Source organism: Sesamum indicum, linkage group LG6 (genome assembly GCF_026168435.1).
Source record: "Sesamum indicum cultivar Baizhima isolate 11 linkage group LG6, ASM2616843v1, whole genome shotgun sequence".
NCBI lineage: Eukaryota > Viridiplantae > Streptophyta > Magnoliopsida > Lamiales > Pedaliaceae > Sesamum > Sesamum indicum.
The window spans coordinates 4,847,131-4,875,012 of NC_142662.1; the positions used below are offsets into that span (position 1 = coordinate 4,847,131).

Sequence of the window (27,882 nt, forward strand, 5' to 3'; positions counted from 1 at the left end):
TATTGTGTTGAAGTTGAATGCGTAGTGGGAGTTATTACAATGTCGGGGACATATGTTGTTGTCTTTTTGCCACTATTTGTAATCTTTTGTAGAATATTTGGATGGTGGAATTGTTGCTTCCTATGATTGGTTTTAGGCTGTCTTGAGGCGTACAACAAACGGTCAAAAGCTTGAATCATGTGTTATTGTAATGTATCCGTTTGTTTCAGCATCATATCAGTTGAATGAGGCGTACTAAGGATTTGCAACGTCAGTAGTTGTCTTGTCTGTGATGATGGGAAAGTATAGACTGATTGACAACTCTTTCAGCAGCATCCCTTTTCACGTTTCTTACACTTGTACATATATCTCTGTGCACAGGAATACGATTGGGCGTCAAATTTTTTGATTAATCGCAATTTAACCCCCCCCCCCCCCCCTAAAATTCATCTACATTTCATATAATGATAAATTATTTTTTATTATTTAAAAAATAATAAATATTCTTTTGATTCTAATGTCGGTTTAAAAATGAGTTCATTCCGTTAGTTCTTTTTAGATTTTTATTCAATTTTATTGTCAATTGACCAAAATTTTATTTCAAGTTATAAATTATAATTTTAAAATTACTTTTTAGATTTTTTAAAAATACTTTTATGGACTAAATATATTTTGTGAATTATTTTTATGTTACTGTTTGGGGCTATATAATTAATTTTTATTTAATTTTTTAAATAATGATATAATATTTATAGTTATTTTAAACTTTATATAAGTTAACTGTGATTTATCCAATACAAAATGGACCTAAAAAACTACAAAAAACAAGTGCAAAAAGACCTCCTATACATATCTTTTTTTTATTAAGGTCCCTGAAGACATTTTTTAAAATTCAAAGAGGTAAGTGAAAAAATAAATTTAAATCGATCACTTTATAAAAGAAAAAAGTTTATTTATATTTTTCTCAAAAAATGATCACAAAACTAATTCAAAATTAAAATTTAAAGATGCGAACATCAAGAAATGAAGGATGAGTAAAGTAGTTTAAAATACAAACGGACCAACTATGGTATTCACCTTATTTATCCATTCAAATATAATTATTATGGGAGGAATTTTAATTCAAATCGAATTTGATCGGACTGAATCAATTATAAAGTAAGTGCAATATAATTTGCCGTGTGATAGGCATATAATTAAAAAATAATAATTAACTATATAATAAATATGTAATAATGATCCAGTTATTGATTTAGTTCAATTAAATTTAATTTTAAATAAGAATTTTTTTATAAATGATGTGCAGTTTTAAGAAAGGAAAATGTGTGGAGCAGAAGGTAAAGAAAAGGGGAAGTCATAGAAATTTGAAAACGATGGGGCAACGGTAAAACAAAAGAAATGGGAGTAGGTTTACGCTAAGAATAATAATATGTACAGGCACAGGCACAGCAATTCAAATGCCCCCACCCCCACCCCTGGCCCACTGCCCTTTTCCTCACTTTTCTTTTTATGGATTGGACAATTCCTTCCTACTTATTCATTTGGGGGCTTAATTACACTACCACCCTTCAACTATATCTAATATCACAAATACCCCTTAATGTTTTGAACATGTGATTGACTTAACATCGTTAGTAAAATCATTAGATTGATGCCAATGTGACATTGATGTATTGTTTATGAGTAAAATTTTTAGTTATATTTTTCATTGCATATTCAATTTAAATTTATTTTAGATTATTTGTACACATTGTAGCAAAATTTAAAATAAGTAAAAAATCAAAAGTAATAAACTGATGATTAAACCAGAAGGGGAAAATATCTGATGTATTGTTTTTTAAGTGCAAATATAGATAATAACTCAAAGATATGTATAAGTGTTTAAGGGCTAAAAATGTCCAAAATTTTCAATGAATATTTTTAAAAATCGTAAAGATTACATCAGGTGAATCTGACAATTTTATTAACGACGTTAAACCAGTTGGACATTTTTAATATGTTTTGAACATTTGAGGGTGTTTGCGATACTTGTTATGTATCAAGGTGGGATGTGTGATTAACCCTATTTACTATTCAAACAGAATTATTCTTGGACTCGTGTTTAAATAAAAAATATCATAATTATTATGATAAATTTTAAAAAAATTCGTTATAATTTATTTTATACCATATTCAAGAAAGGGAGAGAGGGGTGCATCTGCCATCTGCATTGCACTGCATGAATGAAAAATTCCATTAAGGTATGATGAGATGACCAACCAATGGCCGTCCCCAGTTTGAAAGACGTGGCACGTGAGCACAGGAATATTCGTGTCCCCCCATCTGCCGCCGAATATTCCGTCCTGCCCGACACGTGTCATCTAGCTCTCTTCCTCTGCTCCGCAACCCATCTCCACCCTCCACAACTTCCCATCTCAGCCGTCAACACCAATCAGCGGTCCAGAAACTCGTCCATTCCCACTCCAGATCAAGATTCTTGATTTTATTTAAAACTATATTTCGGCAATCATGTTTCCTCAGATTCGTCGCCGATTTTTCCTCCCCATGTTCTTTTTCTTTATGACACACAAAAGAACAACCTCAAGTAGGATAAATCCAAATGTTCATGAATGATGCATGTCATGACTCATGACTCATGACTCTCTCTGTGTGTCTGTGAAAATACACACACACATATATATATAAATATAAAAGCTGTGTATGCATGTTCTTTATTTTATTACATGAACATGAACAACAGTTAAAAACTTAAACTATCACGGGTTGGATTTCTTGTTCTTGAGTAGTCTTGAGGAAGTTATTTGATCTTGTCTTTTTTTAATCTTTTCCTGGTTTAACATTCATGCACAGCCCACTTCATCAATAACTTATGTGTTTATAGTTTGTGTGTGTGTGTATATTGTTTATCACTTTGTTCCTTTTCTCTTTTGGGTTTGAGCTTTCATGCTTTAGGTACTTGGAATTCTCTTCTGTGTTTCTTTCCTTCAGGAAGAATAAAGATAGTCTAGGAGTAGTGGCTTATAAAGAAAGTACTGACAGTGGCAGAGAATTCTTCACTTCTTTTTTCCTCTTTTTAAAGAGTTTTATGTGGTGGCGGTGGTGGTGAGTGGCGGCGATGGAGAGACTGTACGGCGGCGGCGGCGGCGGTGGTGGTGCAGGTGGGAGTGGTGGGGTGGTGATGACCAGAGACCCAAAGCCACGGCTGAGGTGGACGGCTGATTTGCATGATCGTTTTGTTGATGCTGTTACTAAGCTTGGTGGCCCTGACAGTGAGTCAATTTTGCTCATCTTAATTTGAGTTTTACTCTCAATGATCCTTTGTGATTTGTTCTTCAATTATGAGAAAAGATTCTTACCAGCTCTGTTCATGTGATCAAAATTAAGGAAGCCCCTTTGTTGTTTCTTGTGATGTTTGACAAAGGTGGGAGTATGTCTGAGTTTCTTTATTTTCTTAGTTGGTTTTGTCCAAACCTTTTACTGATCAATGAGGAGTCATTTTCTTGCTTTGTTGTCAAGTATTATGCTAAATTCATTTTCATCATTAGTCTGATAAGATTAGAGTTGCATATATGATGAAGGGATATTGGTTCTTTGTTCGTAAGTGCTTTTTAGGAATCTTAAGATGATCCCTGAATTTTTCTAGTTACTGAATAATTATGACTTAGTCCTGTCCCTGTTTGCCTAGAAACAACAGAGTTAATCTTTGTCGTAACTCATAACATGACATAGAACACAATTCTCAATCAGTCTGCTATTAGGAAAGGAAAGGAAAGGAAAGGTGGAATCTTGGATTTGGTGATTTAAGTTTCTGGTCCTGAATTCAATAACAAAACAACTGCCAGAAGTATGAATTAGCTATGCCATAGTGTTTCTCTCCGTTAGGCCGTTGATCTTCAAGACTTCGATAACTCGATGTATTAGTTTCTATTTACTACTTGAGAATCTATGTTGTGTTTCTGCTTTGACATCTTTGATCCTTTCCATATGACCAGAGATTATATTGAATTAAAACGGGGAACTAAAGCAGCATAATTTGCAATGATTTCTCTGTTTATAAGTGGATTCATGTTTGGTGGATCAAAAGTTGTTCATGCCATAAGGCACTGATTATGAAGTCTATTTCCCTGCAAATACAGAGAGGCACAATATCCACCCAAACGGAGTATATTAATATCACTTGTGGCCAATTAAACCTGTGTGGCTAATAGAAGTGGTTTCTTGAATTTGCAGAGGCTACTCCTAAATCAGTACTGAGGGTAATGGGGTTGAAGGGCTTGACACTGTATCATTTGAAGAGTCATTTACAGGTACTAAACTATTTTTTGTTTCTCATCCTTGCTAACGTTTATTCTCATTGTTCTCGTCTACTTTCAACTAAAATGGTAATATTCCAACCTCTGCTTGTGCAGAAGTATAGACTTGGACAGCAGCAGGCCAAGAAACAGAATGCTTTTGAACATAGTAAAGAGCATAGCGGTAAGTACAAAAATGTTCAATTTTTTCTAGTATTGAACTTCAAAAATGTTTGTGTAGTTACCCATTCGCCCCGTCTAGTGCCTCAAGCTGCTACTGGTTTGTGTTCCTCATATTTTGTTTTCATAATATGCGTTTCTGCTCTCTGTGTTGCAGAAAATTCCTATGGACATCACAACATGCATGCATCAAGCACGAGCGCTAACTCATCGAGCATGAACGGTGAACAAGGGTAAGGTGTTCTTAAATCAACTTGCCTTCTTTTAATTTGTTCATTTATCATTAAAGTAGTTATCTGTTTCGTTACAACAGCTGGAATCCCTGAAAAAGAAAGAGTTCAGTAAATTTTTACAACTAATATACATAGTCAATTTTTGGATAAGTCATTCTGCTGATTATGAACCATTTTGAAAATATTGCACAGAGAAATTCCCATTGCTGAAGCACTTAGGTGTCAGATTGAAGTGCAGAAAAGACTACAAGAACAGCTTGAGGTATGCATGTTTATACATACATGAGGCTCGATCTCGTCTCCCGTTTTCTGCTCTTCAGCATTAGACCTTTATTTCTGTATTTCCTATAACAGGTGCAGAAGAAGCTGCAAATGAGAATAGAAGCCCAAGGGAAATACTTGCAAGCAATACTAGAAAAAGCTCAACAGAGCCTTTCAGCCGGCATGAACCACCCTGAAAGCCTGGAATCAACGAAAGCTCAGTTAACGGACTTCAACTTGGCGTTATCGAGTTTCATGCAGACCATAAATGGAGACGAGAGAAATGGAAATGTTACAGATAGGGCCATACTGCAAAATATCGACGGAAAGGTGCACGAGTCAAATTACAATGCGGAGGCACAAGAAATACAAGACATCAAGCTTAAGCTCGAAGGGCCTTCCGTAGATTTTGATTTAAATACCAGAAGTAGCTACGACTTCATTGGCGTAAACGGATCGGTATTTGAAGCAAAACCACTCACAAATAGATGAGATTGTTTGTTGAAATATAGTGTTGTCGACCTCTAATACAAATATATGTACTGCTGCTGCATGCATTAGACTCTTAACTTACTCTACAGTTGGAATCATCGATAGATGAATTAGCGAATCAAGATAAAATTCTGTTCCTTTGCCTCTTGGTGTGGATCGTATTGATTTCCTTTTCTCAAATACTATACCTATTCATGCTACAAAAGAAATTCCCAGAGAACTTTCACGTTCTTATTTGAAATTATTGACACACTGACATCCACAGTTGCACCAAACTTTTCCCAGTATAAAGATGCAACAACAATTGGCGAAACGAACATTTATGACAATCAAGTCACTTTGTTCATCACCAAGACAATAGTTTGCAGATAGTACTGCAGTATACATAATAAGTAGAAACTTAGGTGCATGAATTTCAGAAATCAAGGTAGCGGTTCAAGTATTCGTGCATGCGCGTGTACTCAACTTCCGGATAAAGCTTTGAAGCTTCCTCCCCATTTTCCCCTATTTCAAAGTTCGTCAAGCAGCCCTCGTAGAAAATGTGGTAGAAATGGCCTATTCCGACTTGCTCAGCAAAGTCGGCTCCTGCATTGATGAGTATATCATTTCAGCTTGTAAACGAGAAATGTGGTGAAAAAATGCAGCTGATACTCGACGCATCATATACCTTTAAGCAGAGCTAAAAAGTCTTCTCCAGGTATGCTGATCTTCTCCAGGGTCTTTCCTGTAAGCTTCTCCCATTTTTCGACCAACTCACTTTGACTTAGAACGTTTTCTGGTGGCCGCAGGTAAAGTGTCTTGTTCAACGTGCGAGGGTCGTCTATGGACTTAATTGTGTACGTTGCTACATCGTCTTCATCCATGAACACCACTGCAATAACATGACACAAACTTTTCAAGATACATACATAACATTGCAAAGCAACGGCACAACTGTCAGCAATTAGTACTAGCTAGCAAGTGATGGAAACTAGTTTGTACATGTTGTAAGTGTTGAGTAGCACCTTTAACATTCCCATCTCCATAGATGTTGACTTTGTGCTTTGGAGGAAGTAGAGTTCCCATCTGGCAGAGGTTGCCGACGAAGTATCCAGCAAAACAGTTGGCAGACACATAAGTGTGAGGAATGTTGGCTTCCTGAATTGCCTTCCTCACAGTCATTTTCTCATCAAATGTCACTCTTCCTGGCTCAAGGGCGTTTTCCATTCGTGCAGGATCGATACCGAACTCCGAGGGCAGGAAACGCTGCACAAACATCATGCAAAATCAGTCAGCTACATCATTCTTTTTCTTCTTGATGAAATTCCTTGATCTACCCAATATTCTTATATATATATATCTACGAGCTCTTTCATCGGAGATATTTGAGGATCAGCTTTTCGAGGGCATAAATATGAAGTTGCTAGACTTCAATATCGACCTCAGATCAAATTGATTTATATAAGCGTGTATTCAAGTTGAAGGCCGAAGCCAACGTTTTCTTGGAGAAGAATTCTGGACTCAGAACAACCCCACATAACATATCGTATGAACTCTGTTGTTGCCCACATGACGTGATATGCCTACTCAATCCGAGGCCCATTTTACTTCGTATTATGGGATAATTGAGTGATAAAATAAATTAAATTAAATAAATATATGATAAAAAGATTCAAAATTAATTATAGTCGATTTACTTAGACTGATTATAGGTTAGGGTGATGCATGAGTTAACTAAATCCAACAGTCATTTGATTCGAACATGATGTTTTTATCCAACCAATCCAGGAAAGTTAACAGGGTCGGAATGGTCAAACGCTGCCGCTGTCATTTTTAATGTTTAATAGAAAATATGTGTTTTTCAATATTGCATAGGTTTTTTTGTGATGAGAATGTGTTCCGACTAATTAACATGATTATGTTTTGTATTGAATTGAGGTGTCAAATCAATACATTTTCAATCAAAATACATATAAACAGACATATCTTCACTAAAAAAGTATCATTTTAACTAAAATTGTGACTGGAAACTATTAATTTCACTTGCTTAAAAATTCAAATAAAAACTTTTACTTTTCCAACTTTTACTATCAAATTAATCGCAAAACCAATGATACTAAATTTAGGGTTTAATGCAATTTATCTCCTTATTTAAGGAGGTAAATTATTTTATTTTAAAAAATACAGAACGATAAATTATTAGTTTTTTTATAAGTAGATAATTTACTCATTTATAATATTACAAAATAATTATTTGTATTTTTCTCACTAAATCTATATACGTGGGCTTTAATGCTAAGACAATGAATATAGCGAAGAACACGATTATCAGCTATAATCAAGCATCTATTTCACACACTAGATATTATATTCAATCACGTAGTGTATTGTATTGTATGTGATTTTATTTTTAATTTAAAGAAAAATACATCCCAGTCGCTCATTAGTATGAAATCAATGCGTCAAATAAAATTGTGATATGAGATCCACATCTAGGGATGGCAACGAGACGGTCTACCGCGGGTTTGGAGAAATTCTTGGATCCAGGACCCGCTCACTCGGTCCTAGTAGACCTCTTTTAATATTTTCAAAATAGTAACAAATAAGCAAAAATAATATTACTATTACTTTGCAAAACTAGTATAATAATATTATTCAAAGGTTGTTTTTTTATTTATAAATTTATATGTTCACGTCTTAGGATTTAAAATATTAAACTTTTAAAATACGTCTCACTTATTTATACATTAGAATATTTATAAACTAATTTTTTATTAATTTTATATATAAAAGTATTAAATTTATTCATTATATGTAAATATAAATAAAATATACACATATTTTATCTTATATGTATAAAAGTATATTATATATATAAATATATACCAGATATACAAAAAAATTAAAAAAAAAATCATGTTCGAGTCATCCGTATTTGGGTCCAAAATACTATATCTAATGATCCAAATCTGCTGGATTAAGACTTCAATTATATGATCCACAAATTAAATATGTGTCGTGATTCATACAAAAATAATAAATATATATATATATGTATATCTTTTCTCTCCCTCATAAAACTCATCTTGGAAATGAAAAGAAAAATTGAAAATATTATAAATAAAATAAGATAGGAGTAGTGAATTTAAAACACGTAGGTATATAGATGCGTACCTTGATATTTCCGGCTTCTTCAATGGCGCGAACAAGCTTTAGCTGCAGCAACAGGTTGTGGCTCCGGAAATGCACCCCCGACATGGCGCAAATCACCACATCAACTAGCTTCACGGCTTCCACCAGGCTCCGGTGATCGGAAAAGGAGCCGTCGATGAGCCGCGCCCCCTGCCGCTTGAACTCCAGCAGAAGCTGCAACTTGTCGATGTCGAGGCCGATCTCCGGCCGCCGGAGAATGTAAGTAGGGTGGCCCTCCGCCAGGCTCGCTTTCACAAACCTCCTCCCCATGTACCCTGTTCCGCCGACCACAAGAATCCTACTTTTCGCCATTGCTGCAGATTATGATTTTGGTGGGAAATCCACAGACCAAACAGGGCTTTATATAGAGGTTTTCGATCACTATATCTGGATTTTACGTTACTCAATTCTCAAGTGTAGTTAAGTACTTACTATATGTGCACCAGAATGAGAAATCTAACTTTAAAGAAAGAAGTCAATTAGTTTTTGGATTTTTTATTACAAATTTTATGGTATTTTTTCATTTTATTTAATATATATAATTTAAAATTTTCATATTTTGACTCTTTTTAATTGATGATGCCGACACACATATAAAAAGCATTTTTTGCAGTCCAGATCTTTTATTACATTTTCCGTGTAATAATTAATAATACTTATTCTTTGATAAAAGTGGGGCCGGTCTTACATAATACGCGTATGATTATTTTGATACAAATGTGTGATAGAAGATTCTTTTTTACCATATTCGATTTTATTTAAAAATAAAGAATTAAATCTATTTCTGCATACAACTTTAGAGATGATCATGTTACTGAGTTCCTACCATTAATTGCTTATTGTCAATAAATTAAATATTTTACTCCAATTAAATATATATCACATTGTAAGTATTATTATACTTATTATACTTCATTATTTTTTAGAAAGTTGTACATTAATTACAAAATGATTACAATATATTTTCTTATATAGTTACTAATTTTAATTTACTTAAATCCAATTCAAATTAGAATTTTTCGATAACGATTAAGTTGGGGTTGTTATGATCAGAAGCTAATGAACCGATCGATATTTATAGTAAAACTTCAGTTCGAATTTTTTATTGTAAAATTAAAGTAATTGCAATTAAATATTTGAGCAGCAGCATATTTAAAGTTGCTTAAAGTACAAATTTTGAATCTGTCTTCATCATGTACATTATTTCTAGCAAATAAATGATAAATATATAAATGTAAGAATGTTAGGTGAATGTAAATTTTTCAAAAATAACAATTTCTATCCTTTTTCACTCAATAAGTTTCTTATATATACACTATAACAATGACATAAAATGCTATTAGGGAAAATTGTATTTTTGTCATGTAAAATTAAATTTATATATTTTATTGATGTATAAAAGTTAATTAGGACAATATCCTCTTATTTGTCTGTAAATTTGATTCTGACTACTAAGAAAATCGAAAATTTGATCTTAACATTTTAAAAATTGCGCGTCTGAGTAGGGAGTGTAGATCGTGAAATTAATAATCATTTACCGTATTAGGTACTATCTTATTAAATATTCAACTTTAGGTTTGATAATTAAATTAAACTTTAGTAGCGTTAGGTATTTATACGATCGTAATGAAAAATAGAAGATTCAATATACAAAACTAAATGGTTTCATTTTTTTTAGGATATGTATTTTCAACTATTTCAACATCAACTCAACCACCCAAAAATTATAAAATAAAAATAAAAATTCAAAGAGTGCCAACTACTACTACCACCATGCCACGTGTCACAGTGGCAGCATGGCCCAGAGCAAAAACATCCTTGCATGATGTTTGTTTTTATTTTCAAGTTATTTTCAAAACAACTCAAAATATATCCAATGTTTGTCATCATTCAAAAATACCTTATTTAGGTGTTTTTAACTGTTTTAGTATAAATACATACATATATATATATACATAAATATATATATAAAAAACACATGATTTAACAATGATTTGACAATGAATAGTAATTTTTGTCTCCCAAATCACAACATTAAACATATAATACTTACTTTAAATTATCTCCAAAAACAAATCGAAACATACATACTATCTCTAACACACACTTATTTATCTTTATTTTTCTCTCTCTATCTCCACAAAATACAACAAAACACTCAGAAAATGAATCCAAACATTATGTTGAATTTTTGGGTAATTTTCGCCTTCCTTTAGGACTCTCCGCTAATTTCTCCATCAAGTATAAGGTTGGCGAACTCAATAGGATCAAAGTACATAAAATTAAACATCAATATACAATAAGATTTAGTTCGATTGGTGAAATTGAGGCCCACCATATGTGTGAGATATTATTTTTATTTGCTTATATAGGACATAATAGTTATAATCGATTTATTTCAATTAATAATAATTTATCGCTTTTATTTTAAAAAAAAAATTATTTAATTATTGTCATCATATATATATTTACAGGATTGATCCAAATTCTTGATATTTTTTGTATGATGATCAAGACATTCCAGATGAAACGTGGAGGACTATATATTCATGATTATTCAAGAATCACTGTTTTTACTTTGATATATATCACTAATCCATGAAAAATATGTCCCTCCATCGATCTTTTGTCCAAATACCAGCCGACATTGTTGAGAATCAGGATTTGATTTTTTTACAATAAGTGATTCTTGAAAACTCTGTATAAATAAGTGAAAATTGTAACTTTAAAATCAACTGAGAATAATATAATTTATTATCCCTTTTGAATATTTATTTTGTGGACGTAAATCATAGCAAAATCCTCATCTGTTGTTTTTGCTTACTGTTAACATCTAGAACACACAATTGAGAAGGACATCATCGTCCAACCACTGGACATTAGAAAGTCTCAATGTTGTTGAACTAAAACTTGTGATTTGACATGGAAACACGACACGTCTGAGAGTCCGTACACTATTGAATCTTTAATTTCAAGAGAAGCAACAAAATTGCCAGGCCACAATTGTTACCATGTGGAGTTTGGTGGGGGGTAAAATTAGGTACAGCCACAAATATGCTCTCTTCCGTCGATGACATCTAGTTCAGTCCGCGTGATTGAAGCTCCATAATTTTAAAAATTATAAGTTTGAAATTCAATTTATGCTTGAAATGCTATTTCTATTGAATAGTAGGTGTTGTGTTATATTTATTGTATTTGATATTATTGATCAAAATATGTTTGTTGTATGATTTTTGTTATATATTGATATACGAAAAGAATGATTATAATCAATTTATTTCAATTAATAATAATTCAGTACTCTTATTTAAAATAAAAAAAAAAAAAGAATGCCCCTCCATATCTATTTATACTAGGATCGATCAAGAAAATTTTAAAAGCATACCACTCAAATCGAACTATTCTTTATGATTTATCTGTCAAATTATGATTCTAAATTTAGAATCAAATAGCACTACACTTATTAATTCTATTTTTATTTAAAAATTAAAAAAATTAGTCAAAAACACTCACAATTAAATATATTATTAAATCTAAATTATACAAGTCCAAAATTCATAGGTTATCAAAGTTTAAAGGTCCACGTTGAAAAGTCTATTTTTGTCAAACTTAAGTTTGGACTTTATACAAATTTAAGATAACAAACCAATTTAAATTTTTAAGTTGATTAGAATTTTCAGCCTCTCTCAATTTAAAGGTCCAAAAGTCGCACTTTTGATTTTGGTTTTAAGATGATAATTTAAGAATTTATTTTATGAAATAGTCAACGACAATTCAATTTGAAAAAGTTAAAATGGCATTCTAAGTACCCCTGAGCATATTGTATTATTAAGTTTCAAAAAAATTTCAAACTTATTTTTAGTAGATAAGATGTAAAGGGATTGAAATATCCTTGCTCAAATTTGAATATATTTATTGGAATATAAGATACAACAAGTTTTGAAAATTTAAATCCATGCTAAATATTAATTCTTTTAACATGTTCACTTAATTTGATATTATTATGTATTTCAAATTCTTAAAATTTAAATCCATGCTAAATATTAATTCTTTCATATATAATTACATTAATATCTCAATAAATTAAATAATGCATCGACTCGATCAAGAATATTCAGGTTCTATAAAAAAAATTATTATATATATATATATCAGCCCAAAAAGTTTGTAAATTTTTTTCAAAATTATATATGAATATTAATTGTTTTAATATTTCCCCCCCTAATTATTTTAATTTTACGCAATAATGTGGTTATATGAATCTAACATACAAATATGATTTTTCGACCCACCCAAACTTTTACTTCTATGTCATTCGGGGCGTAAACCCTTGAAAAAGGGTAAAAAAAGAAACAAAATTATTAAAAATCTTGAACGCACACAACGCCAGATTAGGTATTTTTGTTGTATCATTCCCTACTTTCACACATTTTACATAATTCAAGAATCAAACACACACACACACACACACATATATATATATATATATTGTGTGTGTGTGAGAGAGAGAGAGAGATGGGAAAGAGCAAAGTGCTGATCATAGGGGGAACAGGTTACCTGGGGAAGAGGCTGGTGAAGGCAAGTTTGGCTGAAGGGCACCAGACATACGTTCTGAGTCGGCCTGAGGTTGGTTTGGACATTGAGAAAGTGGAGATGTTGGTGTCATTCAAAATGCTTGGAGCGCACCTCGTGCCCGGTTCTTTTACTGACTATGCAAGCCTTGTCCAGGCTGTTAAGCTCGTCGACGTCGTCATCTGCGCCATCTCTGGCGTCCATATGCGTAGCTATGGCATTCTGCTTCAGCTCAGCCTTGTTCAGGCCATCAAAGAGGCTGCAAATGTTAAGGTAAGTTATACACACATGACACATGCATCAATCTACAGTCCCGTCAAGTAGGATTGCGATCATTTTAACGAACTAATAGAGTCACTACATCGTGGGAATGATCTGTCAAGAATCAAAACCCTAATAAATTTTGAAGAGAAATCATACGAGTTAATTAGAATCATATATATGTTTAGTCCTATCAAACGTCTTAACAAGAATTTCAAACTCACATGTGACAACGTTATAATTTGAATTGGTAGCTGGTTAATGTTGTTGTCAATTATGATGTGTCCGTAGCGATTTTTGCCGTCGGAGTTTGGGACGGATCCTGCGAGAGCTGCAAAGGCGACGGAACCAGGAAAGGTGACGTTCGAGGACAAAATGGTGGTGAGAAAAGCCATTGAGGAAGCTGGAATTCCATTCACCTATGTCTCTGCCAACTGTTTCGCTGGGTATTTTGTGGGGGGGCTTTGTCAGTTTGGTAAAATCATTCCTCCGACAGACTCCGTGCTCATACATGGAGATGGCAACACAAAAGGTAAGTAGTATCAACCACTACCCAAAATTTTTATTCAAATTATTAAGGATAAATTAGCACAGGTTTTTTTTAAAATTTAACATAATTACGAATATTTCTTTTACTAAAAAAATTATAAATATTTTTTTATATTTAATAAATTATATAATTTTTTAATAAATGTTTGGAATTGTCAATTTTATCTTTATTGTATATTTTTTAAAGAATTATATATTAAAAAAATAGATGGGGTATATAGAAAATTTATCCACTCAATCCACAAAAAAAATCTCAAATTTTTTTTTAAAAAATAAATAAAATTACAAGTCATAGTCCATAAGCGCTCTTCGGATAGTTCACCACAAAAAGTAAATAAAAACCTAAGCAGAACTAACGGATTGAGTTAATCATATTAGACAACCATCGGGATTAGAGGAGTTTTAATATTTTTTTAAATAACGAGTGAGTATTTGTAATTATGTCCAACCTAAAGGAAGCTCGTTGTTGAAATTTATCTAATTAATAATTTAGTATATTCGTATCGATCAAATCACATAACTATTTGTAAATCGTAACTACATATAGCTAGAATTTTCCTCAACAAACCTTGGGAATACATATTGGGAAAATTATATTTTAGTATGTTAAGTATGCCTAATATTAACTTTTGTCCGATTATTATGCTCATTTTTTTAAAATCCAGTAACTTAAAAAATTGATTAAAAAAGGTTTTTCACTGGATGATTTTTCTTTTTATGCCTGAAATATTATGTGTCGTGCTAATTGAATATATCTTGATGACTTTTAAGTTTATGTGGCAATTGAGATGAGGTGAAAAATACGTTGAACATAATTTTGAATTATATTATACTTTATAAGACTAAAATAATTATTTTTTTCAAAAAGAAACCCACTCCCTCCCCCCTCCCCCCCACCCCCAGACCCTTCCCCGCTGATCCTATCCTCCTCCCGTACTTCTAGAACCTTGCTCCCGTCCCGCCGTCACCTACCCTTCTCCCCACCCCCCAACAGATAAGGGGCGACGTCAGTTGCCCAAAGGTGGAGCACAACGGCTTCACCCTCCGCTGCGGTGGGTGACGCTGTTGCCCAGAGGCGAGAGAGGCGAGGCGCGCGGGACGTCGTCGTCCTCCCCTCAGCAGGGGCGTCCAGTTAAATAATTTAATTTTGATTAATTTATTCTTATTTAATTTGGTTAAAAGAAATTAAAAAAATTTAAACTAAATAATAAATTTTATTAAAATAAATTTTATTAAAATATATTTAAACTAAATAATTATTTAAATTAATTAATAAAAATATAATTTTATAAAAAATTGATATTTAGTCATATAAATATTTAATTTGAAATATGAATTTATTATAGTAATTTTGTATTGAAATTATAATTAATTCAATTTGAAATTACAAAATTTAAAAATTTTATATATTTTTTTAGAATTTTGATATTAAAATAATTATCTCAAATCTCTTATCAAGACTTTTTTTTTCCTTAAAAAATCTCTTATCAAGACTTGTGACTTTTCATTCATTTTTTTTTTTTTGGAAAAAAGAGAAAAAGAAAAACAAAGTGTCGATCATGAACATTAGATATATAATTGTATGACCATGTTTGTTGAGATTGGCAGCAATATATGTAGCTGAGGATGATATAGCCACCTACACCATCAAGACCATAGATGATCCAAGAACACTCAACAAAACATTATACATTAGGCCTCCCCTAAACATTCTTTCACAAAGACAAGTTGTCCAGATATGGGAGAAGCTGATTGGGAAGGAGCTCCACAAAACTACCATCTCCAAGCAAGATTTCTTGGCTTCCATGAAAAGTAATTCCCATGCAAATTCAATGATTGGAGTGCTTACCGTAACCAACTGCTGTTAATTGTTTTGGTTTGAATATCTGTTTGTTCGTTTGTTTGTTGCTAGGTCTTGATTATGCACAGCAAGTTGGGTTGTGCCACTACCATGATGTGCTGTATGAGGGATGCCTGACGAATTTCGAAATAGGAGAGGATGGAGAAGAAGCATCCACACTCTATCCGCAAGTCAAGTATACTACTGTGGAGGAGTTCCTCAAACATTATGTCTAATGTAATGAATCTATGATTCGTTTATGCCTCGTTCATGTGTATCTGAATATCTGCACTAATAAAATCCGACACTACTTATGCACAATGGTGTTGCTGGAATATCATTTATCTAAAGAAAAATTCTTCCCAAATCGATTTTGACCAAATCAAATCAATCATATAATGAGTACAATAAACTTGTTATTTTCTATAAACATGACAAGTGTATTATACTTGTTATGTAATTTATTCAAGTCTAAAATGCTTAAATGGGTTTTTCATGTCAAAGAGACTGAAGAATGTTTTCCAAAAGATAATGAAGAGTATGATGGATTTAGAGCTATTTTTATCTTAGAAGAGTGACATAATGAGAGGAATGTAGGGGCTAATCAGACAATCAAGTTAAGAGCTTGACCGATCAACTTCCATGACTTCTTTAAGATATTGATTGAGATTATGAGCAAGTAGGCATTCCAGTTTTCAACAAACAATGCACACTTAGTAAAAACATTATGAGAAACATGGAGTAATACACTTATAGACACAGTGAGTTATTGTCTTAAATTTTTAAGAGATGTCCTGCATTGCAGTACGCATACAATTCAAGAAAGGAGAACAGGGAGACGGGCAAATGTCAATTGTCCAAGTTCAAACAACGAGAGTGTGGAATGATAGTAGAAGTACAGCAGGCATATGAAGGGAATTACACTTGTGAATAATGCATTAATATTCCCTGAAGTAAAACTAACACCAGCCTTTTGCTACATTGAACTCAATTATCTTGAGAAATTATATCTCTACATTGTAGAAAGTAGAAGGTATTAATGAATGTATCACATGTATTTGATCATATTACTATACTGCCTGTATAATTGATACCCAGTTCGTTATGTTCTGAGTGAGTCTGAAGGATCTGCTTCCAGCACCGGCACAATAGCAGATGACAACTCTATATGAGAAACCCTAACAGCACCAATCAGCCGCTCTGGCAACTCGTCGGTGGTGTTCGCCTGAGCAGTGGAGCAATTTACACCATTTAATAAAAGGCATGATCAGACCAATTTTTTCCCATCTAAAACTTTTATCAAATTGACCAGTCTTTTTTTTAGTTAGTATTTGCAACTATAAGATTCCTGTTTCACAATTATGCATATGGCATAATGGGAACAAATGAAGGGCTTTTCTTAGTTCTTTTCAAGTAACTCTAGTTTTTTTAAGTGTAAGAAATTAGATAAGCACATAACATCCAGAATAACTAATGATCCTAATGCCTATGAGGCTAACTAGGATTTCCAAGATCCTTTCACTAGGCTCAAGCAAGCACGCCAACCGACATCACATATAACTTATAGATTATTACATCGCCAAGATATTCTAGGTACTTGTTCTCTTCGCAGAATTTTCTTCCACCTTGACGTATATGTTATAGAAATAAATAGACAGAAAAGAAAACTTTCTCACTCAGAAGTAAATATCATGAGATTTTATACTAAGCAGATACATGGGAGATCAAGTTGAGTTTCGATTACCTGTACAAGAAAGGCCATGTCAACCACAAGTGTTGTGATAACGCCAATTACAAGCCCCAGGACTCCATTTGCCACAGTGGAAGAACCAATATCGACATCAACCTGCAGAAAAATAAGAAACAAAAAACGGAGGTTTGATCTCAGTGAACCTGACTCTTGCTCTATTGCCTATTTACGTATATGTTAAAAGAACACGAAAAATCCCCTACTTCCAGATACTTTGGACCACGGATATAGTTGCAATCAACTGCCTTCCCCAGTAAACAAGGTGTGCTGCCAACACTTTGACGTACAATCCAAGAGCCCTACATGATTCATCAGAGTAATAAAAAGTCAAATGTGAAACTGGATGAAGTTACAAAGCAACAGGAACCAGTCTCAGCAAGGCAACCAATTGGCACAAACGTTCCTCCAAAATACTTGAAAAATGGTACTTCCTAAAGATGACCATCTAAGTCCCCACGGTACAAATCTAAATGGTCCACATGCATGATGTATAAAGGAGCACGTCATGCAAGCCATCTCCAAGCCTGCCTGAAAAAAACGAATAACATTGCAAACAAGAATATATACACATAGAGCAAGGCTAACTTATATTTGATAAATGAATCCACCAAGTAATACCACAAAGCATAAATAAAATGACAGCAGACAAATATGATGAGAAAATTATTTTTTTCAAAAGTTGCTAATGGATATGCAGGGACTTCCGTTAAGATTCAGTGCACATAAACAACCTTCCCCCTCTGCTTACAGAAAGAAAGAACCGAGAAAGAGGATCCATGCTTTCTGTTTCTTCTACTCTTCCCCATTTCTTGTTGTAATATATTTGCATCCGGTATCAGGAAAACCATTACAGCATGTACTATTAAATAGGCTATTTCATATTGGTTCCAAAATGAAAATTTGAGTAGGCTATTCTTGATCCCTAAATGATTTCTCAACAATGAGTCAAGATGCTAGAACCAAGCCGAAGAAGCAACAAAAATCAGCAGCTCAAGCAATCTGTTTCAACCTTTAACATAGATCACTGTAGTGAAGCAACACTGAGTATGTTTTCCTCACTTCTTTGTGGTAGTAATTCCTGCTTCAATTTCTGGTATTTCCTTTTCCTTCTCCATTTCATGCTCCAAGGTCACATACAGCATAAAGAACAAATAGAAAAACTGAAAAAAAGTCGAGCACATAAATTTTTTACACAACAGCCTGCTCAACACATATCTAACAGTGTCATTGTATAAGAAGTGTGTATTCAGGTTTACTTGAAAATCCCCTTGTACAGATAGATCACACGGTAATTATTGTAAGAAGTCTTAATCACTAATGACAAAAGTATTAACTCTGAACATCAAACGAAATGATTCTTGAACATTTGTTTGTCAACAGGCGTTACTAGCTCCTTGTGGAAGGGCACCAATGTTCTCTTAGGAAAGGGGAAAAGAAGAAAGATACCTTGGGTACTGATGGAATAAGCTTCAGTCTACTATTACGGAACTCGTCATCCCCGTCGACAAACCGCTGCAAGAGAGAACCTGGTACTAATTCCTTAGACACAAAATAAAACACCATACTGTAGTGCGTCGATCCAGGTACCTAGAAGAGTGAATATTTATTATGTTTGGGCCACCAGATAAAATATTAGATCGGAAATCAGCCGCATAATCAACTCACTTGCAGATTAAAAACAATAGAGAAGTGTCCTCTATCTGATGCAACCTAAAAGGAAAACACAAAAAGTTGTCATTTGTAATAATCCAGAGTTACTATGAAACACTTGAAAGAAGTAACGAAAATGCAAATGTCTATTTATATGATGAGAAAGGAGAGATTAACAGAAAGCAATGCAGCCAACCATAGAAAACTTACTTGGGCAGCACACCCACGGCGTCTGGCAACATGATCCATTCTTTTAGTATCTTTGAACCAGTCTACAGCAACAAGATCCATAAGATGTTTACCTGCAGGAATCTTCCAAACATATGTTGCAGAAATTCTGTAAGATTAGTCAATCAAATCTAGATTGCCAAAAATACACTCCGAATGTATCTGTACTATGCCAGGAACAATTACCTTTGATTTATCATAACAGAAACGCTTGCTACGAACTCTGAAGTTGTTTCCATCAGATAATGTCCAACAGTCACGAGCCTTGTCATGAGCATCACGGCGAAGGTTGCCGGAGAAAATGGAGAAATCTATTTGGTCTTTATTTTCTTCTTCATAGGCTTCAATGTAGAAAGAGCATTCCAATGTAAATTGCATTTTGTATAAGTTCAAAAATTAGAGAACAATTTGCAACAAATCATTAAATTCAATATCTACCAGTTCTTTTGTCTTCAACCTCAATGGCAGATGGCAAAGCCTGTAATGTTCATATGAAATGATAAGAGGAAAGATAGATGTAAACATAAGTATAAACCTTAAAGATATTACAGAGCATAAGGACAACATAGACCTCTTGATCAGCGCCCTGAAAATCTTCATCTTCATCAGAGTATTCATCCATCAACACCGCATTTCTGTTTTCAGCATGTATTTGATCAAGTGAAGGAGTCCGATGATGAACGGAAGCTGACTGGAGTTTGTGACTCCTCTTTGAAGAACCGGATACTGACGTCATATTGACCATAACAGGGATTCTGGGAGCCGCGGTCCTTTCATCAGTTTGAGAAAAGTATTCCCGCAATCCTGTAACAGTAGAAAAACTGAAAGCATGTACTAACTCCGGAGATAAAACCAAACTCATGCAGGATTGTGATTCAGTAGAACATTATCCATAATACCAGTAAGGATAATTCCGACTCTAAGTCCCAAGTTGGTTTCTGAAATTACCATTTTCCACCTACAATGTCATTCTACTGAGAGCAAGAAAGGTGACAATTTCAAATTTAGCTTTTGTCTTGGACTATTAGACCAAAGAATCTATCAAAAATCCATCAGTAAAAGCAAACAGATTATGTTTACCTACTAACACCAGGGACTATTTAGTAAAATGAACAACAAAAAAATGAAAATTCGAGAATGGATGCGATAGGGAAAACCATGTCATTATTTCAATATCCAAATATCACCATACAAATGAATCCATAAATTCACATGAGACTAATTTATCAAGAAGTATAAATCAAACCATACAATCTCACCTGCAACACTATTCAGCATCTGAAGAAGACAGTATTGCTGAAATGATGAAATATAACCCACTCCCCATCCTTTTAGATCAATCTGCATAAGATGCTGGACTTGTGTTCTAGGCCTCCCATTATGAGGTTTCAGTGGTGAAATATTGAATCCTCCACCTAAAGATGAAAGGCGAGCTTTTAGCATGGCTAGAATATATAGCAAAGAATATAAAGAAATTATTCTTCTAGACAACAGATTTTGGGAAAAAAAATTACAGGGACTTTTACTTAATATAGCATTAAAGCTCAGTTGAATTTACTTTCAATATGAGCTCGCACATATCCAGGTTGCGGACCACAATTTTCATGCTCCCTAGAACGAAATAACACAACTGCACCAGTAACAAATGTAAAAAGGTGAGAGTTGTACGCTGCAAACAACTAAAATGCACAGCACATCATCAGAAGGAAAGACATTCAACTTTTACCATAACTCCCATCATCATTTCGACGCCAATAGCGTACATAGCAGAGGTCACGAGGCCATACAAACCTGTAATAGTTTGCAATCAAATAAATGACTCCTAATGACACAAAATATATCTATAACATCCAAGTATATGAATGTATTTAAAATATACATGCAACTATTTCGGTGACAGAAGTTACATCTTTCAATAGAAATCAGACCATTTCACCACCAGAAAACCAGCACAACAGTTTTAAATACACAAGAAATGAAGAGATTGATCAATCCTATTTGCAAAACAATATCATATATATGGTCACGTAAAGTAGAGACTCCATATCCAGTGGTGATCCTCTACTTACACCTCAAGCAAATGAATAGCTTGCACCCCATTACGCTTTAACATTGAAGTAACAATAATTTGAGTGGCACAGAGGAAACCAGATAACACTAACATGAATTGATCAAATGATCATACTCAAGTACAATATCCATCCAGAAACAGCTTAGTCTACAATCTACAGTAAGCCCTTATTCTAATAATGATTGAAACACCAAATTTGGTATCACTGAGAACATAGCATGGAGAAATTCAAATATTAAAACAAATTAGAAAAGAAAATTATGATGAGGATACATTACGTCGGAAACCAGTCTAACTGAAGCCTGTGGTACAGTATAGCTGTATGGCCATCCACTTCTTCAACTAAGCTACCATATTGGAAACTGCAATCCCATCTATAGACATCATAGACATTTGTTAGAAGTGAAAAACAGAGATTTTGGTTCTATTCTGTACACTCTATCACAAACATGAATTGTGTCATCATGTATATTTGCTGCTGCAGCCTAAGAAAGTATTCAAAAATACTAACTGAAAAGAAAAGGATAAAAATCTTTAATCAAGCCAATGAAGTATTCAGACTAAGAAAAGCAATAAAGGTTTTTCATTATCAGGAATCTCCTTGAAGAAGACATAGGTATAAAAACTAGATAATGGAAAATAAGTTTTTTGAAAATATTGCCTATCATGGATCACTTTCAACATATAAAAGAAAATGAACAAAAAAGATTGGGAATTTTCAAAAGTAAACGTTAATTATTGATATATCGTAACCTACTCGCATCTTGTTGCATCCATGCTCATTACTAGTTCAAATATTTCTTCACAGGAAGCCTCCACTACCCCAACAGCTTTCATTGCTCTGCTACAGCTCTTCGGCTACATAAATAAAGACTATATGAGGAATACACGTTAAGATATCTTGTATCAACTAAATGAGGAATACACTTTAAGATATCTAGTGCTAAGCTGTACAGAGAAAATATTATATGAACTTACAAGAAAATCCACTTCAAGAAGCTCCTCAAAAATCCGAAGCCCTGAAAATCAATATAAAGAAAATGAGAAATCAAGATAATGCCATGTTTTAAAAGAATTCCAATAAAGAAAATAAATAATATCCAAGCCAATGAGTGCGGCACGAAGGTGTGTGTGTAATAAATTAGTTGTTTTATTTATTTGAAATTCTTATTAACATATTTTCTCAAAATTGGGTAGACCAAAGTAAGTATTGAAGGCAGGTGGAAATTAGTGAGGAAAGGGTACAGATATATATAAGTTGGATAGAGAAATGAGGGAAATCTTGAACTTGGAAACAAAGACAGAGAAAATAGGGAGAAGGAAACCACCTATAGACTAAAAACACCAAATGTAATGCTCTTCAATTATGCAAGATATAGATATTATCACAAGGCCAACCACTAAAGGTTCACAGGATTTCATCCTCCACCCTATCCATAAAAAATTAACATAAATTAGGAACATGGACTGACCATTTTGGCACTGGAGAAGGCGCCAATACTTTCTAGAAAATGCCTGATTGCTAGAATTCTGATTAGCCAAATCAGAATCTAATTCCTTTGTCCAATCCAAAACAGCTTCAGGGGGCCCTGCCACATTAAAAGTTGGTTATAAAATTCAGTAAGATTACAACATATCCACAGAACCCAAGAGGCAAGGTGGACAGGGAAGACCATTTCCAATAGTTGTTCTGCGTGCCAAATTTGGACGAGCATCATCTTCATCTTCTGCAGCACTAAACCTACAGCGGAAAAAGGATCAAGGAAACCAAAACTAGATCAAGTATCATAGTTGCTTATAAGCACTTGATAAATAGCCAGACTCTAACCAAGCAACATTAGAACTTGAATATTGACACTTTTGGTGCACAGGCCTACAAATTCAGAAATCCTCATTTACAAAGAACTTTAGCGCCATAAAGAGCTAACTTTCAGCATTTTATCCAAAGACTAGAAAGACTCATAAACAAAAGCAATATCTTCACTCCTATTAAAACTATTCCCTTGTTTGATCAAAGAAGGTACTCTTTCTCAGATCAGCAAAGTTACATAAACTCCACATACCAAGGTCTTCCAAGGATCACATTGCCTTTGAAAAATAATGCAACTCCAGAATAAGCACCAGTCATTGCTATAAAATTCTTATTCCCATTTCCTTAAAGCTTTAAGCTAAAAAAAGAAAGGACAGGAAAGTTTTTCAATATCTAGAAAAGCATATTACTCTATGAAAATTAGTAGAACAAAGGTATCTTTGGCATGAAAAAGCTTACAAAAGCCCCATTTTGCCTCAGGTTTATTATTTCCCTAACAGCTTTGGCAAAACCCTTCACTAATATTAGACAAATAACACTTACTGACTCTCATGATCCGATGATGAAGCAGTCCTCCCATTATCCATTCCTGACTTGTATTCAAAAGAATGGTATTTGTTTCCATTAGCTTGTGACTCTTGATGCTGCATGTCATCAAAACTTGTTGGTTATTTGGCCAACCAAAACACAAACTTCAAGCAAAAGATAACTTAATTGCATGCAGTAAGGAAATTTCATTTCCAGAAAATTGTTATGATAGTCAATACTAGGGTGTAACAACAAGATAAGAAAACCTGGTCGATAACAGATTCAATTTTTTCTTTCCAAATGAGTGCCTCCTGAATGTTGAAAGCTGCCATCTGGAACAAGGAATACCAATATGTCAAATAGGTTGAAAGAGCAGGCAGCAATATTTTAATAGAGAGATTGATTAGAAACCTAAAAACGCAATGGATCAAAAAGGAATTCTGATGCTTATGCTCAGGGTTAGATGTCTAACTTGCTGCCCATCTATTGTTAAAATCACCATAGTCCTTTTCAACTTTATTTTCTTGTGATTTGAAAACTTGGGGACACAATCATCCCTTATTAACATTTCAAGATTGAATACCAAACAAGCTGGAAATATAATGGCACTCCTTTGAAGAAATGCACCATGGTTAAGCCTACAAGCCTTACTCTATACATATAACCATTTCGGATTCCTAATACAATTTCTCAGCAAATGATGTTTATGAAATACATGACCTGTCTCGTGTATTACATGGAAAAATACAACCAAGTGCTTGATCCAACTGGCAGATTTTACTACTTGTATTATGTTCATCAGTATTCTTTTTGCTGAGAAGATCTTCTGTTGACAGTAGCTTTAAATACTATTTCACATACCAAAAAGACCTTTTTGGGTGTTGTTGCACAAACTAAATGGCTAGAAAACCATTAAATACAGAAAGCAAGACCAGATGTATATATTTTATATAAAAACACACAAACACATATATATATACACATATACAGGAGATGCATTGGAAGTTTGAATTCAGAAATAAAGATACCAATAAATATGGTGAATAAGAACAAAGCCTCAACTCAACTACTTCTAAGGAAAATGAAGATGATGCAGAAAGTAGAATTAATGGAGGGAATATCATAAATGAGATATCTTCTGCCTGTACAGTCAAATTAATGGAGGGAATATCATAAATCAAGATATCTTCTGCCATGTATAGTCAAAGTTTCATTACTTCAGTGGTGCACAAACACATGCATGGGACATAATATTATGAATATCTCTTGTCAACGTGCAAGCAGATACAAATCTTAACAAGAACTAAGAATTGGAAATGTAACTAAATGCAAATAGAACTCACCGTGATGCGATGGTACTTCTCTTTCTTGTTGTAAACAGACAAAACATAAACCATCTGCAGAAAGTCAGAGCTTGTAAAATATAGGCACAAGCAGAAAAATATCTTAACTGTAAACTTGGTGCATTCATGCCGATCAATAACAAGCTCCCCAAATAGCCAAGGAAGCTGGAGTTGTTAATTTCGTATATGGAAATAAATGAGTACTTTCTACTAATTATATATTTAATCAAGGAGTTAAAAAATCATAATAAAATCATACATTTAATTGAGATCCCCTCTCCTATCAATATTCACCAAGGATGAATGAGGTAAACAAAATGAAAAAGATCATGAACTAGCAAAATATATTTAAATGAGTACTTATGTAACTAATCAAGCCATTAAAATATTATATATTTAATTGAGATCTCATCTCCCATCAATATTCACCAAAGATGAATGAGGTAAACAAAATGAAGATCAAGAACTAGTGATATCTTTTTAGCAAAGGCACCAATATGCGATCAACAAAATGAACTATAAGAGCCTTACATAAATTAAAATAACTGAAGTAAGTACAAGTTGAACTAGATCATTCTGACAATAATAGATCACTCTCAGTTTTTGTTAGTCTAAGTTAAGGATAAAACAGTAATCACAATTTCAACAGAAATATTCGACCAAATGTCAAAATATCACATAAGCTATAATCCGTCAAGGGAATAGAAAGATAACAATGTCAATTATAGCTCACATGTCCATGATGAGTCTTCAATCCTCGGTCCTCCACCCTACAGTTTCCATCTATGAGAAGAGTCTTGATCGGCACCTTACCACATAAGAAGGAACAACAGAAAAGATTATTTTGCAGCATACTTTCCTATTAAAAAGAGAAAACATAATGTATAACTTAAAACCGTATCAGCTAGTTCGTAGAATTTCTTTTTTTCTTTTGGTTGAACTGCATTAAAGGAAGTAATTTGTACTTGATTCATTAACATAGTTGCCCATTGGCCGAGAAAGATTAAATTGATCGCAGACGGCTAATAGGCTCATACTCCATAAAACAAATAAGCAACACACAATAGGTGAAAAAACTAAATAGAAATGAAATCCTAGAATTTACCACATTGTCTTGCGGCTTCTTCTTGTAATAGGCCAGCAATCTAGACTCGAGCACAAAATATCGCATGTGAATAAATGATCTCCCAATCTTCCTGCGCCCATACCTGACCATCCAGCCTTCATAGACCACCTTCGAATTCGACATGGCTACCCAAATTTGCACAAACTTTCCACAAAATCCCGTCAGTCACTGCAAGTCTTCTTCTAAATTTCAAGACAATGGTTTTGTATACTCCTCAAAGTTCAAGCAACACATATAAAGTTTGTCAAAATTCCGGAAGCTCAGAACTCATCACTTCCCGGAACTTCACAAAACCTACGCCGCCGCCGCCAATGGATCAGTCATCGTTGAAGCAAAGGAAACGAACTCCGATCTTTCAAAAACTCACAATAAAGAAAGAAAAGAAAAAGTAAATCGCGTAACGCAGAGAAACCAAACTCTCAACTTCCGAGACACTTCAAACTGAAAAAACAATCACATCCACACAAAATTGACCACAATTCCTCCTCAAAACACCGGCGATCTGCTTCAGCAAAATCCTGAAACGCCGAAATTTCACAAAGTTAACAAAAAGCGAGGCAAAGCAAAGCAAATAGAAAATCCGCTTGCAAGTTCAAGCTCGCAGATACACACAAGCACGTCATACACGAGGAAAAAAAACATATAATGAATAAATAAACAGGTTTACGCATAGAGAGAGAAAGAGAGATGGGAGAGAGAGAGAGAGAGAGAGAGAGAGAGAGAGAGAGTGGAACTACATTAGTGACGCTCGTGTCAGAATCTTCACAATTCACCATTCCACCAAAATTAATACGCCCACATACATAAATAAATGTTCACACCAATAAACACACACACACACACACACACATATATATATAGAGAGAGAGAGAGAGAGAGAGAATTTAAACTTTACAGTTTACAGTAAAGTGATCTGAATTTCCAGACGGCTGAATTATAAAACACTACAGCAGTAGAAAACGCCGGCAAGTTCAGTCAGAGTTTGAAAAGCAGAGGAAGAGAAGAAAAAAAAACTATATATTATATATACATATATATCTATTGTGTATTTTCTTTATTTATTTATTTTTCTTAAAGGTTGGGAATAGCTGTGGGATTACCAAAATAAAATACTTTAAAATTGGGCTGGAGACTGGACTGGACTGGGGTTGCGCTCTCTTCTTTTTCTCTATGGTTCTGTTCTGCCTATGTTTTAAAGTTGCTGAAACGAACAACGATTTTAGTTGAATTACCAACTGAGTTGGAAGTTGGGATTCAAATTCAATGGAGCACAGTTGTTGATTTGCATCCGCCGAGTCCGGACTCCATCCAGCTTGTTGCCACGCACAATGGCAATGATTGCGTCAACATGTCAAACCGCCTCGCACGTTCCGTGTCCACATTCGCCCCCCTTTCTACTCCGACATTTTTTTTTAATAGCTACATTCTTTTTGAAATTTTGTGTAATTATTCATAAATATTTTGTAATTTAATATATATATATATAACACTGTTAAAATTTACTTTTATTAAATAAAGAAGTCCATTCACTAGTTAGAATTTATCG

General features: G+C 33.7%; 4 protein-coding genes across 7 annotated transcripts; 2 read left to right on the forward strand and 2 right to left on the reverse strand.

Annotated features, from left to right (window-relative positions):
- Nucleotides 1–2,495: 2,495 nt before the first annotated feature.
- On the forward strand, nucleotides 2,496–5,575 carry LOC105172734 (Homeodomain-like superfamily protein). Its single transcript, XM_011094293.3, has 6 exons — nucleotides 2,496–3,248; nucleotides 4,210–4,286; nucleotides 4,389–4,455; nucleotides 4,609–4,684; nucleotides 4,877–4,946; nucleotides 5,039–5,575. Exons 1-6 carry the CDS (start codon nucleotides 3,095–3,097, stop codon nucleotides 5,435–5,437), a joined length of 843 nt encoding a protein of 280 aa, XP_011092595.1. The 5' UTR covers nucleotides 2,496–3,094; the 3' UTR covers nucleotides 5,438–5,575.
- Nucleotides 5,576–5,646: 71 nt separating this feature from the next.
- Nucleotides 5,647–9,019, reverse strand: LOC105172735 (isoflavone reductase homolog). The gene is made up of 4 exons (XM_011094294.3): nucleotides 8,591–9,019; nucleotides 6,442–6,682; nucleotides 6,105–6,308; nucleotides 5,647–6,022 (listed from the first exon to the last, which is right to left on the reverse strand). The coding sequence occupies exons 1-4, from the start codon at nucleotides 8,918–8,920 to the stop codon at nucleotides 5,853–5,855; spliced, it is 945 nt and encodes a 314-aa protein (XP_011092596.1). The 5' UTR covers nucleotides 8,921–9,019; the 3' UTR covers nucleotides 5,647–5,852.
- A 4,052-nt stretch (nucleotides 9,020–13,071) lies between these two features.
- Nucleotides 13,072–16,189, forward strand: LOC105172736 (bifunctional pinoresinol-lariciresinol reductase). The gene is made up of 4 exons (XM_011094295.3): nucleotides 13,072–13,453; nucleotides 13,733–13,973; nucleotides 15,599–15,802; nucleotides 15,903–16,189. The coding sequence occupies exons 1-4, from the start codon at nucleotides 13,124–13,126 to the stop codon at nucleotides 16,064–16,066; spliced, it is 939 nt and encodes a 312-aa protein (XP_011092597.1). The 5' UTR covers nucleotides 13,072–13,123; the 3' UTR covers nucleotides 16,067–16,189.
- Nucleotides 16,190–16,739: 550 nt separating this feature from the next.
- EDR2 (ENHANCED DISEASE RESISTANCE 2) lies at nucleotides 16,740–27,386 on the reverse strand. 4 transcript variants are annotated; one of them, XM_011094298.3, is made up of 23 exons: nucleotides 27,232–27,386; nucleotides 26,316–26,854; nucleotides 25,944–26,018; nucleotides 25,211–25,264; nucleotides 24,134–24,199; nucleotides 23,883–23,983; nucleotides 23,203–23,270; nucleotides 23,002–23,118; nucleotides 22,508–22,548; nucleotides 22,287–22,387; nucleotides 21,808–21,903; nucleotides 21,185–21,249; nucleotides 21,017–21,088; nucleotides 20,718–20,873; nucleotides 20,030–20,262; nucleotides 19,897–19,936; nucleotides 19,645–19,799; nucleotides 19,441–19,542; nucleotides 19,246–19,290; nucleotides 19,027–19,167; nucleotides 17,784–17,879; nucleotides 17,575–17,676; nucleotides 16,740–17,055 (listed from the first exon to the last, which is right to left on the reverse strand). In XM_011094298.3, exons 2-23 carry the CDS (start codon nucleotides 26,457–26,459, stop codon nucleotides 16,933–16,935), a joined length of 2,193 nt encoding a protein of 730 aa, XP_011092600.1. In that variant the 5' UTR covers nucleotides 26,460–26,854; nucleotides 27,232–27,386; the 3' UTR covers nucleotides 16,740–16,932. The 4 variants fall into 4 exon arrangements, 3 of the variants coding, with proteins under 3 accessions (XP_011092600.1, XP_011092599.1, XP_088737783.1); XM_011094297.3 differs by lacking the exon at nucleotides 27,232–27,386 and adding an exon at nucleotides 27,074–27,225; XR_016065936.1 differs by lacking the exons at nucleotides 16,740–17,055; nucleotides 27,232–27,386 and adding an exon at nucleotides 27,074–27,225 and having other exon boundaries at nucleotides 17,624–17,676; nucleotides 17,784–18,108.
- Nucleotides 27,387–27,882: the final 496 nt, after the last annotated feature.

What these genes read in the sequence shown, in the direction of transcription:
- LOC105172734 (XM_011094293.3), top strand. Translation starts at nt 3,095, where the DNA reads ATGGAGAGACTGTACGGCGGCGGCGGCGGCGGTGGTGGTGCAGGTGGG. An exon ending in TAAGCTTGGTGGCCCTGACA is followed by an intron (nt 3,249 to 4,209) that starts GTGAGTCAATTT and finishes TTGAATTTGCAG; the next exon opens with AGGCTACTCCTAAATCAGTA. An exon ending in ATTTGAAGAGTCATTTACAG is followed by an intron (nt 4,287 to 4,388) that starts GTACTAAACTAT and finishes CTGCTTGTGCAG; the next exon opens with AAGTATAGACTTGGACAGCA.
- LOC105172735 (XM_011094294.3), bottom strand. Translation starts at nt 8,920, where the DNA reads ATGGCGAAAAGTAGGATTCTTGTGGTCGGCGGAACAGGGTACATGGGG. An exon ending in TGGAGATGGGAATGTTAAAG is followed by an intron (nt 6,309 to 6,441) that starts GTGCTACTCAAC and finishes ATGTTATTGCAG; the next exon opens with TGGTGTTCATGGATGAAGAC. An exon ending in CTTTTTAGCTCTGCTTAAAG is followed by an intron (nt 6,023 to 6,104) that starts GTATATGATGCG and finishes TCATCAATGCAG; the next exon opens with GAGCCGACTTTGCTGAGCAA.
- LOC105172736 (XM_011094295.3), top strand. Translation starts at nt 13,124, where the DNA reads ATGGGAAAGAGCAAAGTGCTGATCATAGGGGGAACAGGTTACCTGGGG. An exon ending in AAGAGGCTGCAAATGTTAAG is followed by an intron (nt 13,454 to 13,732) that starts GTAAGTTATACA and finishes ATGTGTCCGTAG; the next exon opens with CGATTTTTGCCGTCGGAGTT. An exon ending in TGGAGATGGCAACACAAAAG is followed by an intron (nt 13,974 to 15,598) that starts GTAAGTAGTATC and finishes TGAGATTGGCAG; the next exon opens with CAATATATGTAGCTGAGGAT.
- EDR2 (XM_011094298.3), bottom strand. Translation starts at nt 26,459, where the DNA reads ATGTCGAATTCGAAGGTGGTCTATGAAGGCTGGATGGTCAGGTATGGG. An exon ending in TTCAGGGCGCTGATCAAGAG is followed by an intron (nt 19,937 to 20,029) that starts GTCTATGTTGTC and finishes TGAACATTACAG; the next exon opens with GCTTTGCCATCTGCCATTGA. An exon ending in TTATTCCATCAGTACCCAAG is followed by an intron (nt 17,880 to 19,026) that starts GTATCTTTCTTC and finishes TGAATCATGTAG; the next exon opens with GGCTCTTGGATTGTACGTCA.